This window comes from Diadema antillarum, unplaced genomic scaffold (genome assembly GCF_040938485.1).
Source record: "Diadema antillarum isolate AM-2024a unplaced genomic scaffold, OU_Dant_1.0 scf00000163, whole genome shotgun sequence".
Taxonomy (NCBI): domain Eukaryota; kingdom Metazoa; phylum Echinodermata; class Echinoidea; order Diadematoida; family Diadematidae; genus Diadema; species Diadema antillarum.
The window spans coordinates 724112-743396 of NW_027271052.1; the positions used below are offsets into that span (position 1 = coordinate 724112).

At 37.5% G+C, this 19285-nt stretch overlaps 1 protein-coding gene across 1 annotated transcript in view; it reads right to left on the bottom strand.

Annotated features, from left to right (window-relative positions):
• Positions 1-7858: 7858 nt before the first annotated feature.
• Positions 7859-19285, bottom strand: part of LOC139722336 (transient receptor potential cation channel subfamily M member 3-like) — a 35105-nt gene continuing 23678 nt past the window's right edge. Inside the window, exons 15-26 of the mRNA XM_071633646.1 lie at positions 18237-18466; positions 17241-17463; positions 16484-16618; positions 15845-16039; positions 15382-15510; positions 14523-14634; positions 13606-13751; positions 12551-12725; positions 10594-10735; positions 9384-9577; positions 8617-8749; positions 7859-7994 (exon numbers count right to left, since the gene is read on the bottom strand). Of these exons, the coding sequence (XP_071489747.1) occupies positions 7859-7994; positions 8617-8749; positions 9384-9577; positions 10594-10735; positions 12551-12725; positions 13606-13751; positions 14523-14634; positions 15382-15510; positions 15845-16039; positions 16484-16618; positions 17241-17463; positions 18237-18466 (1950 nt within the window). The remainder of the gene's footprint in view (positions 7995-8616; positions 8750-9383; positions 9578-10593; positions 10736-12550; positions 12726-13605; positions 13752-14522; positions 14635-15381; positions 15511-15844; positions 16040-16483; positions 16619-17240; positions 17464-18236; positions 18467-19285) is intronic.

Below are 19285 nucleotides of genomic sequence, written 5' to 3' on the forward strand. Positions count from 1 at the left end.
CTGCATTTCACATGACACAAAACACTAACAACCTACTTTGTTGTCCAAGCAAGGGGCGCTGATAAATTTTTGGTGTGGTTCGGAGCGATGAGATATCTGCACTGTTGTGTGCTATATTTATAAAAACAGTATGAAATCAGTCATGCTGTAAGTAGGAAGAGACAAAGTTCCTACCATTGGTTAATACTTTTGCCCAATTATCTGTGTGTGGAACTATTTCATGGAAAGTTTCAGCAGGCAGCAGAATGGATATTCCATGAGTGTAGCATCTATGACATTAGGTAGTTTCCACTGAAATCAGTTTGAAATAAAGTGTTTGTTTGTTTTTTTGGCAGAAAAGGGGAAAGTAGGGCTGCTTTGCTTTCTTGTTCTGAGGGATGAACACACAACAAAAAAAAAATCACAAACAAGATGGAACCGAGAGTTTAAAATTGCTATCATACTGATAGTTGTGACCAACTTACTTATTCACTAATGGCTTCACAGAGAAAAGAGGCCGAGTAGGATTTGGTAGCACTTGGGCTTGTTGTAAGCTAGGTACAGGAACGCTGTCAGATATGAACATTCCTGAAGTGAGGCAGTGCTATCTCTCCTCTATCTCACTACTGAGCATAGTTTCAATCAAATGTTTCCTGAAATGAACATATTGTACATATAGCGTATTTTGACAATCGATGAATTTTCTTGTAATCAATTTTCTGTTTGTATTCATTTGTTCGAGAGTTTGTGAATGACGGAAATGTTATTTATTTTGATATTTGAATTAGGCGGTTGTATTCATAATGAGTTTGCTTATTCTTGTGTTGTGATAATGAATTCATCTGAACCATTAATTAACCCACTGAGGACGAGTCCCGAGTACACTCAGGCAGGTGTCTATGGGAAATGCGTGTTGTAGCAAAATCAGTCCATCCTCAACGGGTTAACTGTAACTCAAAGACTGAACATGAGATAAAAGGTCATTGTTACCTCGTGTTGGCGAAATGCATGGAAGCATCATACTGACTTTCAATTCTATACCAGCACTTTTTAACACATAGTAATGACTTGACGACATCAGACCAAAGTCATGTGACATTGTTACATGACCATATCATGTGACCTCAGCAAGAAACTACAAGAGGTATGCTGCACCAAAGCTGTCAGCTGGAGATCTTTGTGCTTAGTCACGATTGGATCATGATGTTCAGTGAACACATACTTCCTCATTTTCACCCGATCTAAATAAGAACAAGATATGAACTACTCCAGTGACCTTTAGAAGACTTATTCATCCAGATAGTTTCCTGTGTTGTGAAAAGAAGAAAAGAAGATTATTGATGAAAGGTACATGGACTGAAAAAAAAAAACCCACAAAAAACAGCACAAATCTCAAAAACCAATCTATGGCATTCAGTCCCTCCCATACTTACTTCCTCATTGGCCCTACAAGAGATAAACAATTTAACATGAACAAAAAAGAAACCATTAAGCAAGCAATCTTGTGCATTATTATGCTGTTTTCAGTTTTCTTTTCTTAATTTATAAAGCAGGCGGAATTATGGAAATGGAAGAGTTCAAGAGACCTGCGCCTATTTTGGTTTCAATTTGCAGAGAGACGATCAAAAATTTAGCATATATGCTGCCTGAGCTCAACAGTGGGAGGAAATATTTAAAGTTGAAGCTGAAGTGCAATATGTGTATTTGTGTGTTTTCCAATCACGTTAATATGAATCACTCATGTTATGGATGAGACAAGATATGCGCCACACAGGATTGGACGTATTTGAGACAATCATTTTCTTATGAGAGGGTAGAATGAAAGATGAGCTGCAATATTGCTTTAAAGTGGAATTATCCATGTTTTCTCCTCGGATTTATGTTCGCTTTGTATTCAGTCTTGAGACATGCCTCTTTACATCTAAAGCGCAAGGTGATATACATTATTGATCAAAGTCCATTATGCATAAAGGAGAAGAGTTAAGCCATCTAATTCATTAGCAGTATCCCTGATAATGAGTTTAACTTGCTCAAGTGTATTATAATGTTTCACGGTACATTTCATGTTCGCTCAGCATGTCTACATTTTACGGCAACTAGTGCAAGTTCAGATGCAAATTTTAGGACTTGCTGTTACGAAAGTCATCACATATTTTTATTTTGACTGTGTAATGCTGTGTAATTTGCGTAATTTGAGGGAAATGGTTCTGCCTTATTTTGTGGTGCATTTTTAGTTTTGTCACGATTTGAATGTGTTGTGATCAGGGATAGAGTGATGCAATATGGATTGAGTGCTACACACATGTTTTTTTTTTTTGATATTTTTGGAAGAATGAGGTGCTGGTAATGGTGATTTCATTTGTACTTTGCTTTATTTTCTTTGTATGCACATTGAAAGGATACTTCTGGTATAGCTGAAAAGTGTGTGAGGCTGTATAGATCTTAATATTGAAACAGAGTGGCAAGCTTTAAAGGGTGTTTAAAGCAAGTAATGCTTGTATATTAGCATACGAGGTCTTTGGTTCAACCTTTCATTCAGTGTGAAGGTTATGTCTCATATTGGTTTGAAACCACATTCATCAGATCATGATATTAATTCCATAATTTTTGATCCACCTGCCTGGGTTAAGTTTGAATGAGATTTGGGTGTAATAATGTATTTGTATTTTTCTTTTTATGTTTATGATAAGCAAACCATTAAATGTGATGCTATGACATGCCAGCTCACACATTATACTTTATGAGTGAGTTGTATGGCTGAGTTAAAGAAATGGCTGACCCTTTTCCATTTCAGCAAAATTGCTTCAGTGTGCCAAAAACTGCTGTGACAAACTTTGTCAACATTCTCTGTGAAGTTGAGAAGGGCTTTCTACATTAATAGTTTGGTGCATCGTGCCCCCAATCTACATTTTGCAAATGCATGCTATGGAGAAAAATCACATTTTCTCTTCACAGCTTGTGTCCCTAAGCTGAAAGAATGCCATTTTTTCCCATATATTATTGTTTATTCTTTAGCCAGTAGATCAGCAGAAACACTATAAAAAACAATTTATAGTTTAGATAATGCACAGAAATTGCTGTGTCTACTTTATTTTATGTACCACAATTCTAATACCTGGCCTCTACATCTTCACAAAGTTTAGACCTGAGATGGTAGATGGCAGGAATCAACAGGTGCAAGACTTGAAATTATTCCTCCTCTTGTTTTTGTCAGATTTAAAAGCTCTTCCTAGAATCATATTCAATTTTCCTAAAATGCCAAATTGCAACGAGTGGTTAAGATAAAGCCCTTGTAATGAGTTGCTTTATCAGCGTATGGGTTGCTATTTTTTTTACTGCCATGTTCATTTTTTGTTTTGTGAAATAAAAAATGTGTATTCATATCTAAACACTATTGTACAATTCCTTTCATTGACGATATGTCAGTGTTTGAGAAAGGAATTTCCCATGTAATGTAATCTGCACAGTTTAAAATATATCAAAACAGGTGTGGTAAATATTTCAAGCATGTGATCCTGGCTAGGATTCATTTATTTCTTGATTTCTCAGAATCTGTTGGCAAGAAAATACCACAAACAATGTCAAGGTTCTTAAATTCATCTCCATTTTTCAATCAAACATTTTGGCGGAAACAGTCATACGCCTAGATATATAATACGACAATCATTTTTATAACACTGACTCAGCTATGTTGCAATTCCGTTTTAATGTGACATTGTTTAGTGATGTTAGCAGCAAAATGACAAAATATGATTCCTTTTTTTATACGTACTTCTGTGATGTTCTTACTTATTTCAGGCATAAAATATTTATGGCCTGATGCATATTCACATCTACCTTACTTCAATATTCTCATTTTGAGGATGTTTTGTTTTATCCCATATTTTTTTTTGTCCAGTAGAAGTGTGTAGAATTACAATGTTATGCAACAAGTAGAGACTGTAAATACAATAGTACTACCGTATTTATGTGTCACATTATAACAAGAGTTGATACTGTTACGAAAGTCAAATGTATCATTTAGATGCAGCAAATGTTATTAGTTTATGTTACATGTATTTGCCAATCCCACCAGTATTGGAGCTATAGGTACCTCTCCATGTTATGTGCTCTTTTTTTTAATCATAACTGTGATCAGTTTTGTCAAGCTTTTGTGATGTTTTTTACATCAAGGCCTTTTTCTCGTTATGTTTTATTATGAACCTCATAGTCCAGATTCATGGTTGATAGTGTGAGCTTCCATAGGTCTCTTGTGCGTACAAATTGAAATCAATATAACCCACAAGCGAGGGGGGGGGGGGGGTAAGAATTCTGTGTTTCTGATGTGTATCTTTTATTTTTAAACAACTTTACTCTGTGATACTCTCTTAACTTCTATCAGTCTGTGTCATACTTTCTCTGTGTAGGGAAGACAAGTATATTGTATACTTGATGTATTTGCCTTAGCATTATAGCAGAGTCTATGAGATACATGTATCACTTGGCATCAACAGAGTATCTAAACTTTTGACTAATAGGAGGGAGAAGATAACTCACATAAATGATGAAAATTGGACAAGATTTTGATATCCGTGTAGACATTGTACAGTGTATGCATGCGACCAACCAGTTTTCCGTAGGAAAAGGGTTCAAATTATTTTACAACTGGCGAAGGATACTGGTCTGTAGAGTACATTATTTCCTATTATTACTACTTCATATTTTGTATCATGACCAGAAATAAAAGTGGTTGAAGTTGTGACATTGTTACTCATTAGGAAATGACAAGAGGCTTCAATTATGTGATAATATTGTTTTATTTGGTATGAAGTACAAGGCACAATATGACAATCTGTGATCATGGTACATTCCATTTCTGTAGAAACTTACAGATAGGTACATAGTAAGACATGCATGAATGTTCACCCAGAATGCATTGTTGGCTTGGTTGAAGAAGACTTGCCAACATAAATCTCAAGTTTTGGTCACACTTCAATCCTGCTATGCAAGGGAGACTATACAGTGGTATAAGGCTGGATACAGGGCGCAAGTGTATGATTACTGGTCCTTTATTCAGCATAGTAATAATACTCTGTAACATTTTGCTACATATATGTAAGAAAGATGTAGAATTATTTTGGTGTGCGTGATTTTGCTTTCAACAAAGCTTGTACCAAATTGTGTAATTCTCATTGTGGAAATGTATGAGACAAAAAAATGACTATCATTGACGATACCTATACACAGTATTATTTGTATAGAAGTTTAAGACAATATACAGTGCATCTAAAATATGTATATAAATAGTCCATGCGTCATTATTGCAGTACATTCTCCTGGGCCATGGAACATTTATTGGAGGGGGTGCTGTGGGCCAATAGGAGATGGGGGGTGGGGGTCAAGGGTAAATGTTGCCCCACCCACCAGTCACAAGAGTCGGAGAGTCACACGTTCTGTGACTTTTTTTTTCCCAATCTTTGTGTTGTTTCAATTTTTATTTACTGTATTTATTTTTTGAAAAGAGCCAAAAATATAGGTTGCTACTGCCCCTCCCCCTCCAATCCAGTTCAGTGGCCCCTGCCTCTGTAGAATGGTTTCAGAGTTCATAGACAAATTGAGGGAAGGCCTCATTTTTCCCTCTCTCTCTAGGCGATCATTGCATTATACAAGTATACATGACCGTTATCCTTTTATTATTCATGTGGAATATGTGCCTTAATTAAGTTGAAGTCTTTCAAAGTGTGTTTGGCAATACTGTGCAATCTCAGTGTTCTTCATGTGACAGGGTGTTCCTTTTTATTTCATATCTTCTGTTAAAGTATTATTTGTGCTGCAGGTATTTCAGTATTATGCAATCCCAAATTTTGAGTCATGTAGCCCACTAATCTGATACATTGTGGAGTGAATTAAGCTCTTATGAAGTGGATTATTGAGGTAATTTTCTGCCTTCTTTTTTACTTTCCAAGACTTATTGTCGTACACTAACTTCAGACAGTATTTTTTTGTCAGACAGACTGAAGTGGACATATAAGAGAGTTACAGGCTGGCCTTATGTTGTATGTTCTGTGTCCGAGACTCTTATGAGTGTTACTTCACTGTCTGTTATGGACAGTCGTGACGTGCGACTTTGTAAATAAAGAAATCACCATTGTGGGTGGTTTGCCTTACCAAACATTGATATCTGAGTATGACTGTGGTTGTTCAATATTATTATTCAAAGTTTATTCGATGGAAATTAGTTTTCAAGTGGCTGAGATATCCAAAAGCAAAGAGGTCCTAATAAAAGGTGGGACTCACCTTTTATTAGTACCACTTCGCTTTACTTTGGTTTTTGGATAGCTCAGCCACTTCAAAACTAATTCTTATCAAATGAACTTTGAAATCCTCTTAGAATCATATGCTCTTTGATATTTAATAAGAGGTTTATAATTATTTCTCAAAAAGCTAAAATCTGATTCCCCATCTCAACCAAAACTATAATGCCATACTTTAAAGTCATTCTCACATACTTTTATGTTGTTGAATGCCTACAGATCAGAATAACTGTCGCCCTTGAGCAAATGGATAGAGTACAACACAAACAGATTTATTGGTACATTATTTTGTATTCTATGAATCATTATCATTTTAGATCCTTGGCAGCTTAGTTTTTACTTGTATTGCTCTGCCTATGCATAGATGAAACAACTAATATTAATTTTAATCACTGAAAGCGCTGGAGCGGCGAGTCATTTCATTCACTTGATCTATGCCTTCTGACACCACGAGTATGCGTGGAATATGAACGAGAGTTTGATGTCTTGGAACAAGAACAAACTTTGAAAGTACATGTATGTCTGTCTATCTGTATTGAAACCAACTTATCTGTGGTGAAATGGACAATGTTTGAATACACAGCTGACAAGGTTTTCTAAAGTACACCAACCTTTGTGTACATGTATTAGAATAACTGTTCTGGATGAGAAACTACAGTATTGCACCTGGATTCATAACATTTAATACTTTTCTGATGGGCAACATCACTTTCATATTCATTACTGAATGCAAGAAACAGCAAGTTATCAAAATACTTCACATCTTTGTCACTTCAACTTTGATTCAAGTCAACTAAATCTAGTATTCTACGACACCATTTGTGTTAGTCACCCGAATTTAAATGATAAGATACAAAAACAAGAAATGAAATCCCACAAATACTAAGAAGGAAATCTAAGAATTGTACATGATAACAAACATTTTTGTAACTGAACTGCAAGTAACGGAATATACCAAGAACAATATAAGCCATGTATGGGCTAGAGGTAAATGGGATTGAATGTATACTACATCATCAATTACTTAATCTCCCTTCTTTCACATTTTAATGATTTTGCATAGACTTTTTGTTGTCATTCCTATAGTAAAGAGGACCCTTTACAAGGATTGCTTTCTTAGTCAGTTGCTGAAGTTGTTCAGGACAGTAATAAAGTGCAGCATGAGAAGAAATTCTGAATAATTTATCACAAAATTATTCATGACATGTGAAACATTGCATCACGTGTGCAATCAAAATCCATCAAAATCAGTCATCAAGCATTTTGCATACAAACAAAAGGGCCGGAAGCGGATGCATGTGCATTCACTTTAACGAGATCAAGAAAATATCACTGGTTACACTGTGTTTCACTCGCACCCGTCCTCGCCGACAGGAGATACCTGTCGTAGAGGGCAGTACACTACTTATAAATGACAATGTACAATGTATTGTAGTAGAACTTCGATAACTGGATGGTGCATCGGTCTTCCCTTGCTCACATACCGTGAGAAGTATTGCTTCACTTATTCCAATAATGGGAGACTATCGCACACCATTATGTCATGACACGCACACACGATGATTATAAGTAGAATTCCAGATATCCTATTGGTGATGTGTGATGAAGTTATACACTGCCTTCTCCAGGTTCGTCATTCGCTCCGTCAGCTGATCCAGCTTTCTCCGGTTCTCGTTGTCATAGCGACTCTGCTCTTCCGACCGCGTTGCAAAGGCATCCACCCTAATTTCAGAACAAATCACAGACTTCTCTAATAGATGACACGAGATTCAAAATCACCACGGGAAAAAATAACGGCAACAAAGAATACGACAATGATGATTATAATGATGATGATGATGATGGTAATAATAATAATAATAATAATAATAATAATAATGATAATAATAATAATAATAATAATAATAACAATAATGATGATAATAATAATAATTATTATAATAATGACAAAAATAATAATAATGATAATAATAGTAATGATAATAATGAATAATTATTTCAAAAGAAAATAATTGAAGTACGTCCTTTCATACCGATGATGATTATAGGAAGGAGAAAATGATCTATGATAATGACAGCACAGTACTTTCCAAAGAAACGAGAGTCGTCTCGATAAGACATTCGTGGTTCAATTCCCCTGGTGGCGGCCGTTATGCCCCTAGGCAATGAACTTGATCCTCTTTGCCTAGTCTTTCTAGGGACGTTGGTCTCGTAGTGAGAGCTACAAGCACTCATTACAACAACAACAACAAATTGTACAAGCATACAGTGTTTCCATAGAAACGACCACAACGAAAAACCAAAAACAAATAACAGCAAATCATAACACAATGATGCAGTTTACCGTTCACTGATTTGTTCAATGGTTCCACTGATGGACTGTTGGTCCGTCAAGTTTTCCTCTCTCAAGTGATTCTCTACGATGTCTTCCATAAAGTTATACAGCAGCTGTAGAGTGTGATCGTCAAGCTGTATTTCTGTGGGGGAGGGGCGCACACAAACGTACACACAAACACAGACAGACACACATACAGACAGACACAAACAGAAAAGGGGGAAGAGAGAAAGAGGGGAGAATGGAGGCAAGCTCGATGAGAGGAGGAGCGGTTTCATAAACACGCTTATTGCAATCAAACGTGATCTGGTGATAACGAAAACTAACAAACACTTTTAATCCAAATGAAGATTACTTTGCTTCAAAATTGACCGAGTTCATGTTACTCAAGGCTTTAAATTAAAAATTTTCAATGATACTTCTTCATTATGCACTATGAGAAATACTATTGATTGTTGCCAAAGTACATGAACCTATACAGTATTTATTTTGTGTCAATCCATTAATTTACTATCGCTTTCTTATCAAATTTAAGTGGAGATTGAATGGTACTGAGTAATAAACAGTTTTATCACGCTGTATCTCGATGGTTTCTATCGAACTGTATAAATTTCACACGATAAATGAAGAGTATTTTGGATGTAGGAGAAAGACTGACCAACAAAAATGGACTGAGAGCCGTCATTGGCAATCTAAGTGTGTTTCTGCTCCAACTCGACGAAGTAAGCATAATATTCATTATGAGCTCGAACATCAGGAAGATTTCTATAACTTACTCATATCTGAAACAGGCTTGGTCCTTCGATGACGATAACATGACGTCATTACTTTTTTGACCACGAGGTAGACGTGGACGATGAGGATGAAGGGCGGGGGCAAGAAGGGGCGTTCGCTGAATTCCATGATCAGACGATATCGCTGGAACTTCCAGATCTCGTTTGCATTCTCTTGAACCCGTTGGAAGGTGTTGCTATGGGATACAAAACCAGCGGATGGAATCAATGCAATTTTTGATATTCTTGGAAAAGTTTACCTGCTCAAGACTGCTTTCCTCATCTCATGATTCGTAGTATAGTGATTATCATCTGACGAAGACATACACTTGTATCCATCAGTTCACCAATGAGAATGCGTTTTAAAACAACATGTCAGTTGACAAACGAATTAATAGTGCTTACAGACATCACAAAAAATGTCGTTCACAATTGCATGGCAAATTTCTCCTTAATTGCATCCAACCATGACCCTGTGTTGATTATGTAAGTGAGGGATGCTCATTTATGCGCGATGTTCCTCCTTTTATGTCAGCTTGGTTGAATATTTTCTGGGTTTTTTTTTTTGTTTTTTTTTTTTGCTGCGTTTGAGCGTGTCTTGAACGTGAATATGCAAATGAGTGAGCTGACCATCTCATAACCTCATAATTTTCCATTGATCGTGTACAAAAAAATGACGAAAATTCAATGTTTCTTTCATTGAAGTCTCAAACATGGTGTTATTCCTGGTTGAATAACTTCAGAATAGTAATCTAGTAGATATATTAGGATTTGAGCCTCGGGCGTAATTGCGTTTGAATGAAAAACTGGAAATTCCAAAATCTTATGTACAAACTATAATATGGCAAGTTGTGAGGGTATGACATGCTCACTTTTCCATTTGCATTTTTTCATATTGACCATTCAAGAACTGTTTTCTGAAAAATTAGCGAAACTTCAAAATATCATAACTTCCTTGTTTTTAACCCGATTTCGATCAAAATTTTGCTGTTGAAGTCGAAACATTTTACTCTTTCTTATCAGACTAACTTATATTTGGACTGGATTTTCCCCTTTAGCAATGAAGTAGCAACGTCTTTCTCGGCCACTGCGGGTACGTGTGTATTGTATCTGCTGTCTAGTATTCACATGATGTGCAAAGTCGTCTGCACACTACTAGTATGATTTTCCGCCTTTATCGAGTGATTAGCACACTATGGGTTTAAGCGCTTACTTGAAAATTGCGATGAGCATGTTGATGAGGAGGACGTTGGCGATGAGGAGGTAGATACCCATGATGAGTCGCTCCAGGACGATCCCCACGTGACAAGTTTCCAGTCCCTCACGGGGAAACAAGGAACAGTTGTGGATGAACGCTGGAGGAAGAAGGAGAAAAAACAGAGGACATGGATGGTGGAGCGACTGCAAGATATGTTTGCATTAAGATAGTGAGACGAATTGAATGAAAGAAGAGCAAGGAGAGAAGAGATGGAAGAGAGAGGAAAGATGGAATAAGAGTTATAATAGGCTGAAAGAGGAAGAAGTTTATTAAGAAATGAAAAGAAAACAAAAACCGAGAAAAGAGGAGGAAATTATGAATATACGCCAACAACACATCAAAAACACGAAAACATAATGTGATGATAATGATGATGATGATGATGATGATGATGATGATGATGATGATGATGATGATGATGATGATGATGGTGATGATGATATCCACAGCATTTTGTATAGCGCCTTATATCTATTGTAGAAACATTCAAAGGCGCAGACTCTTCCAAGAGAGTTAGCAATTGAATGCCTGGTGAAATATGTGAGTCCTGAGTGAGGCTTGGAAGTGATCCAGTTTGTCAATTTCACGGAGAAAAGATGGGAGTGAGTTCCATACAGGTGGGGAGCGATAGAGGACATGTGAACATGATTTCATGTTTAATGCATATTTGCATTACGTAGCATTACGTTTTGAAACGTAGTTGGTTAAAGAAAATGTGATGTGGGTGTCAGTGTGAAGCAGAAATTTTATGAAAGTATCCATCAAGCCATACTAACAGTTAACCGAGTATGAAAGTAAAACCTTGTGTTAACATACACCAGCAAGTGTAGACTATACGTCTGTTCGATACCATAAAGATGTCTCAAGTCAAACCTCTTGCCTCCAATATTCAACAGAATATTTCGGTCAAATACAGAGATTCACTCTTATCCAACTAGACAATCCACAAATTTACATTTATTTAACCCCCAAACCGCACTCGTGCATCGTTCTATCAGACGCTCCGGCCCTGACACTTGGAATTCCCTTCCCATCGAAATAAAAAATATGACCACTATGTATTCATTTAAGAAGGCTGTAAAACTTCACCTCCTTCAGCAGTATTCCCCAGGATAACATTCTGATTCCGTTATGGTATTATAATCAAATCTATAATTATGAATATGTACGTGGTACATGATGCATGTATTCGTGCATACATATATCGATTTATTTATCTATCCATATTATGAATATGAATATATATGTATGTATAGGATGGGTACATCATGTATATTGTATGAGCATGTATATGTATGTGTACGATGTGCCTTACCATTACTGCGTACATAAAATAAGAACGATATATTTCATTCCATATCAGATAACAATATGTATAGGATACTTTGTATTCACACATTATTATTTTCATAGTGCATATTCGGTCATTACTCCGGCAAAGGCAACTGAACGTCTTAACTTTAATATCATTATCATATTGTATTTATCATCATTACTATTATTGTAAAGTAGTTGGAGTGGTACACATACACTCTGTAACTTTCCCTTTTCCCCCTACCCGTCCCTATTTTCTCTTTCTCTATTCCCTATTCTATTCAGAGTAGGTAAACATATAGTCTCCATATACCGTCAAGCTTCGGCTTATTTTGGAGACCCTTCTGTTTAAGTTCCATAAGCTGTTTGTATTTAAATGTCTTGTGTAATTGTACTAAAAACTATATATCGATATACTGTTTGTCATAAATGATATGTACATAATCATATCTGATGTAACGGAATCAAGCAGAAATAAATCAAATTAAAAAAAAAATTAAAATAAAATCAAATGTTTAACTAATGAGAGCGCTACTACTTTTAACTCCGGGGAGGGTGGGGGGGGGGGGGGGGGATGGCACACAGGCCGGTGGCTTACGATCACTCTCGTCAATGAAAAGTTCGCCGTAGATCTGCCAGTACGGTGTGTACACGACATCGCGAAGCACATTCCAGTCCCACTCCTTCATCGGGCTCATCAACGCCCTGCTGGCCACACCGTAGCTGATGAGGAAGACGAACAGGATGACGATGAACTTGGCAGTGTCGTTCATCTACAGAAGAAGTAACGGAATAGCAATAATTTTTCAGTAATTGTCGCCATTTTCAAAACTTCAGGACGTATATTTCGTTTACTTACCTTTTCAATTAAAAATTTGCACTCTGTGTTAGTAAAGAAACAAACACAACTGAAAGTGATGTTTAATTTGTAGAGTTCATATCACTTCGCATTGATTTGAGGGTATTGATGGTTGAAACACATAGTTTGCAATAGCATAATTAATGATTTGTGTGAAAATTATAACATAGTGAATGAGTACATAAAAACGTGATTTTCTTGCTGGGAAAAAAAGCGGTTTGATCACTAAATTATTAGAATGAATGTTTAGATTATAGATTACTTTCAATGTTAAAGGGGATGGCTAGTAACTGATCAGTGGGAATCAGTGGGAATTCTGGAGGATGATTGTTCCAATCCTTGTGGGATTCATTTAAGAGTACATTATATATCTATTGTTGTGTGAAAATTATTTGCTTCAAAATGGTCTCATATTCAAATAATGTGCAGTTTAATGTTTCCAGGTTAGCGTGCCTGGTCAGTGACGGGGCATTAATCTGCAGATTACTTGAACATGAGACCGTTCTGAAGCAAATAATTTTCACACAACAGTAGATATATAATGTACTCTTAAATGAATCCCACAAGGATTGGAACAATCATCCCCCAGCATTCCCACTGATTCCCACTGATCGGTTACTAGCCATCCCCTTTAAAGGTGAGGCTTCTTTCATAAACAATCATGCGGACATTCCCGGTTTAGCGCCCCCATCGTTCAATCTAAGTATTGTCTGTCTTTAGTAAAGAGCATGGAGAAGGATTACAATAATCAATAACTCTGAAAAAAGTCATAAAATTGAAAGGGTCGATCTCACCATTCTGCCGATCATATTGACGTAGGGTCCCATCAGTTTGTTGACGCTGAGGATGTCGAGGATACGGACGTACCAGACCATGATGTCGAGCGTGTAGAAGACGCGGCCGAGGTCGAGGTTTCTTTCCCACAGACGGAGGACAAAACCTGGAAGAGAATTTTAACGAAATTCAATCATGCGCACAGCCCCGCCTCCCGGTGGGTTAACGCCTTCAGCTTAATCTACTGTTACTTCTTAATAAGCCACTTCGGAGTTCCACTTTGCGCATGAGCAGAAAAGGTAATTCGAATCAATAGGCATGTTGGTTTTTAAATTCACTGGGATAAGCATCTGTGATGTAATAATTATTCATGTAATACTTATAAATGCTGCTTGCCAGCACATCCACCTGACAGTAAAAATGGTATTTGGTAAGATCAATAGAACTCAATTGCTAATACATTTAACGCAATATAATGACTTGGATGCTTTCCCAAGTGTTAATTGATGGATCATTTTAGTCATCTGGTCTACCCTAGTTCATACCTTGTTTGAACAGGATTCACGAATCCCATAAATTGTTATTTAAAACTTATGTACAATGTCGCTCTGAAAACGAGTGAAGTGCCCGTAACCGACTGAGAAAAAGAATGGTCGTTCATACCAATATGCCCATGATCTAACTCCGAACTGGCTTTTTCATCAACCTATACAATAAATAGTACTTTTTGACGCATAATCGTACTATTGTGTCAAGACAGGAGTAGGGAATGTACGTACTGACTCGGGATGCGCTTGATGCCTTATATAGGATTCTCCCCGGCTTGTTAGATTTGTTTTTATGTGTGCTATCAAGTGGATCACTAATCAATGACTTTGTCCATGTATAATTTAGAGATATGGACTGAGTCAACGCTGTGTGGTAAAGGGCATCTTACCGATTGTGAAAGTGATGATACCCACAAGATCCCAAAGGTTCCACCTGTCAGAAGCCCACATCCTGCACTGCTGACGGAACGTGAGGATTTCACTGTCTCCTTGCATCACCAGCTATGAATGAGCATAATAAACAGCATTACAACCTTCACTCAACACAAAACACAACATACAAGGTTATAGGCTAGTGTTTTTTCATAATCTTCTTAAACTTTTCACTTTTTAAAAGACAATCACCTGAAAAAAAAGAGAAATGAATCATTCATGAAATGATGTATGTGAGCCTTCTTTGTCAAAGCATAAAAGGAAGGAAGAAAAGGGAAATTTTATTTGTATTGAATAGAATGTATCGTCATGAAACGTTAGGTCACTTAGCTCGATATAGTAAGCCCTTCAGGTTCTCAGCCCGATATGATGATTCCTTTCGACTTATGTTTAGTTTATGTCTCTGTCACGTGAAGTCTTCTTGGAAGTAATGTTACACTAGGTGTGGGCTAATGTCTAAAAAAAAAAAATAAGTTAAACTTTGGACCTTTACCGGTGTCACACTGGGAGCATCTCTACGGGTGCCAATTTGCACCTTTCAGGTCAGAAAGATTGCTCACTGGTCTGAAAGATGCAAAGATGCACCCATAAATGTGCAAAGTTGAACCTATTTTTCTTAAAAGTGTGAAGGGCTATCTTCTCATATGGGTCGTATATTCTTTCATTATGATATACATAAGGAACTTTAAAGAATTAAGTAATTTGAAAAAGACTGGTGGATTCTTTTCACTGTATCCTAGGCCAGGTCCTCGCCCAACCCTCGGGATTTTCGCATAAAATGAAAAGCGCTCTCACGAGGCCGATGATAATATTTACTTGTCTTATTTCCTCCGTGGCGAGACTGAAGACGGTCACGACAACGAACCACTCGACGTAGGGGACCTCAGGCTTGAGCTCCATCAGGACCACGTAGGTGAAGGCGATCAGGAACAGGAAGTAAAACATCTGGCGACGGGAAGATAAGGGCAATGAGGTTGAGGTGTAATGACGAAACTCTGCAGAAGCGATTGGTTCTTCGAGAGCTTCGTAGATCTCAAAGCTTATTTCGCTTATACAAGTACTTGCCTTAATGAAACAGCTTACTAAAGCTACTTTGCAGATTGTCAGGCTAAACTCAAATCAATTAATGTTAGCGGCAAAAGATGCGTTTACTGCACAATACAAGAATATTACAAATGATAAAGATAACTGTCTCAATTGTTGATTAAACGTTATTTTGTTAATTCATCGAATTAAGTCCAACATTGTGTATGTCTGACTGTTTTAGAAATGATCTCACAGCATTGATCCAGAACTTGACGATGGGTGCCGTGAAGATGATGCGAACTTTCTCCGGGTATGATTCTTCCCTGTCATCGGTCGAGAGGTGGAAGGGGCTCCTCCTTCTGTTTCTTGAAACCCCGCTGCCGCCGCCTCCTCCTTTGTCTTCGGACCCCAGCGAGAAGCGGATGATGTTTCGTCCAGGCTCGTAAAGCTGTTTCCATGGCAACGCAGAAGAGATGATAAGATACATTATGAGAGTAGAGACGAAGGTTGGAGTAGGGAAAAGTAGCAGAAGTAGTAGTAGGCCTGGAAGTAGTAGTCTTAGTAGGTGTAATAGAAGTAGTCGTAGTAGTCGCATTAGTTGTATTAGTAGTAGAAGTAGTAGTAGTAGTAGTATATTATGTAGTAGTACTACTAGTAGTAGTATATTATGTAGTAGTAGTAGTAGTAGTAGTATATTATGTAGTAGCAGTAGTAGTAGTAGTAGTAGTAGTAGTATATGTAGTAGTAGTAGTAGTAGTAGTAGGCCTAGTAGTAGTAGTAGTAGTAGTAGTAGTAGTAGTAGTAGTAGTATATATAGTAGTAACATTATCGTCATCGTCATTCATCATCGTCGTCATTCCAAAAATTTTGATGATGATTCTTTGATGCTTACCACCTTGGGCGATGTAGGCTCGGAGAGGTCTGCTGTGCTGTACTGTCGGGTGTTTCTTCTCGACGTCACTCGGTATTCGTGGCCGACATCATCGTCCACATCATCATTGGTGCAGAGCAGCCACTGGAAGAAGGCCTGCAAACCACCAGCCACGTGATTACGAGCATGATAACAGTAATGATAATATTAGTGTCGAAAATAATGATAATGATAATAATGATGATAATAACAATGATAATCATAATAATCATAATACTAACAGTTATAACAATCGTCTTCATCATCATCATCATCATGCTGTAGTCTTACGTAAAACTGTACTTTCGTTTAGTTCCTTTCACTACCCTTGTCTGTTTGTAATTTAGTTTTGTTTTGTTTTAACAACTATTGGCAACATTGTCTTTCTATTTTGTTTTGACATGAGAAACGGATAATGCAAATAAAGAAACTAACATTGTCGACAATATATCTCTTACATCGTAAATTATGATCTAAAAATGTCGACGTAATTTGATTAAGAGAGCCATTTGCATTATTGGCAAAGATAAAAGCACTTATGAATGGAAATGATCCAGAACAAGATTGAATTTTACCCACGGTAACACTATGATAATAGTTGTGATTTTTCCACGCTCTGGCTAAACCTGCTCACAAGGATGATGACAAACTTCATTCTATAAATCGAGTATAGGTGTCATGCTTATCAAACTTTTTTATAGTCATAAGGAATACACATTTCAGTTGGTATTAATCTGACCTTTAACCCAGGGATGGCCTTCAGTTGACCATACCAGTGGTCATTCAAGAGCAGTTGGATAGAAGGGTGAGCGATGAAGCGGGAATGCTTGAAGTTAGCCGCCAGCGACAGGCATGTCATTCGACTCCAATTCCCAAGCTCTGCACACAGCAGTAGTCGGGTGTACTTGGCATCCTCTTCAAAACACTGGGTGAGGAGACTAACCGCCAACTGTTCATACAACCTTTGGGAGATGAGTCAAAAATAATAATGATTACGCATTAAAAAAGTATCAAGCAAAATAACAAAATTCCCATATCTTCCTAAATAGGCCTACTCAAATTTTGATTGAACTGAATAACGGGAGAGGGAGAGAGAGAGGGAGAGAGAGGAAGGGGGGCGGGGGCGGGGGGAAGAGACATGGAGAGGTGAAAAAGCAGATGCACCAAAAGAGCGGGAAAACTCTAAACTCAGGATTAACAAAGCCTATTAAGTTCGATTACCACCCATGAGCAGCGTGAATAATCTGAATAACATGCAATAATAGGTATCCAGCATCGCTCAGTTCAACTGGCAGGCAAGGCAGTATTAATTAACACTGACCTGCAATTTTAGTCACTGATGCATTATTTTGTTCTTCCACGTTGTAAGGCAGCACATGGTTGTATAGTTAGTTAATGATGGCCTAAAACTACACATAGTCATGATTCTCTGTATAATAACTTATTAACGTACTAGCGACTGTATTCTTTCATAAAGAGTTGCGATTGATCTTACGCTCGATTTATTGAGCGTAACTCATTGAAAAGAGCGTAAGGTCAATATTGAGCGTATGTCCTATTTCATAAAGACACTTAGGGTCTACGCTTGATTTTAAGAAAAATCAAGCGTAATTTTCAGTAGATTGAGCGTTATTTGCGATAAATCGCAAAGTTTGTTTATGAAACGCAATTTGCGATTCATTGCAATTTACTCTCAACCTTTATGAAATAGCAGCGAGATGGGATGAATTCAAACCTTGACTGCTCGGTGAGTCTGTCGGCGGCGTCGGTGTTATACTTGGATCGCGCCAGTCTCGCCAGGGAGTAGAAGAGTCTGAAGCCGATCAGAGCTTTTGGGAGAGATTCTCTGCCCAGCTGCCACATCAGGTAAGCCATGTTGTACTTTTTGGTCAACACCGACCAGAGGAAGAGGTCGTTGTAAGGGAAGAGGTTGTCATCGTGAAGATAAGCAGTCTCAGGTTCACCCTGAAGGACAGAAAAAGTGGCATTCCAGACGAATAATTTCACATCACGTAGTTCGTAAATCGTTAGTGCCATGTATAGATTTGTGGAACGCATTGTGGTCCTTTAGCAGATATTCAAATACTTTGAAATAAGCCCAAAGCATAATTGAGGATGATGATGACGACGATGATGATGATGATGGTGATGATGATGATGATAATAACGACGATGAAACAGCATTTATATAGCGCCATTTATCGGTAGAAACATTCAAAGGCCCTCGGCTCCCACAATGTGTCACACATCATTCACAAATTTGCTGGAAAAGATAGGTCTTCAGTTCAGATTGGAAAGTATTGAAACTGTTACAAAAAGCGGAACTGAGCGAAGATGATGACTGAGGAGGCTCACGTATTCCAGTAATGTAGTAATGTAATTCCATTACAGTACCACTTGCTTAACAACTTCACAAGCATGGTAAACCGGTGCCGGACTATATGCATGCTTTCTTAATTCTTTCATTGTTAGTGATTGTGCTTTCTTGAGCATCCAATCATGCATATTCATGTGAAGCTGCTATGTCGTCATCGGTGTTCATTTGATTTAATTATTGTGAATGATTTTGAAACATTCCTATTCCTCATCCCAGTCTCTATGAATTCTGAAGCTCTGCATTCAGTTTGACCAATTTACGGATGTTCAAAATTCAAAAGACTGAAAGTTATCCGGAAGTCTCCGTTAAGATCATTCACAAAGAGGATGGCATTGTATAAAACGAGCTGTACGGTTATGACGGTAGCGGCTGGAGCTAAGATGAAAAGCTGTTGATACAGAAAAGGC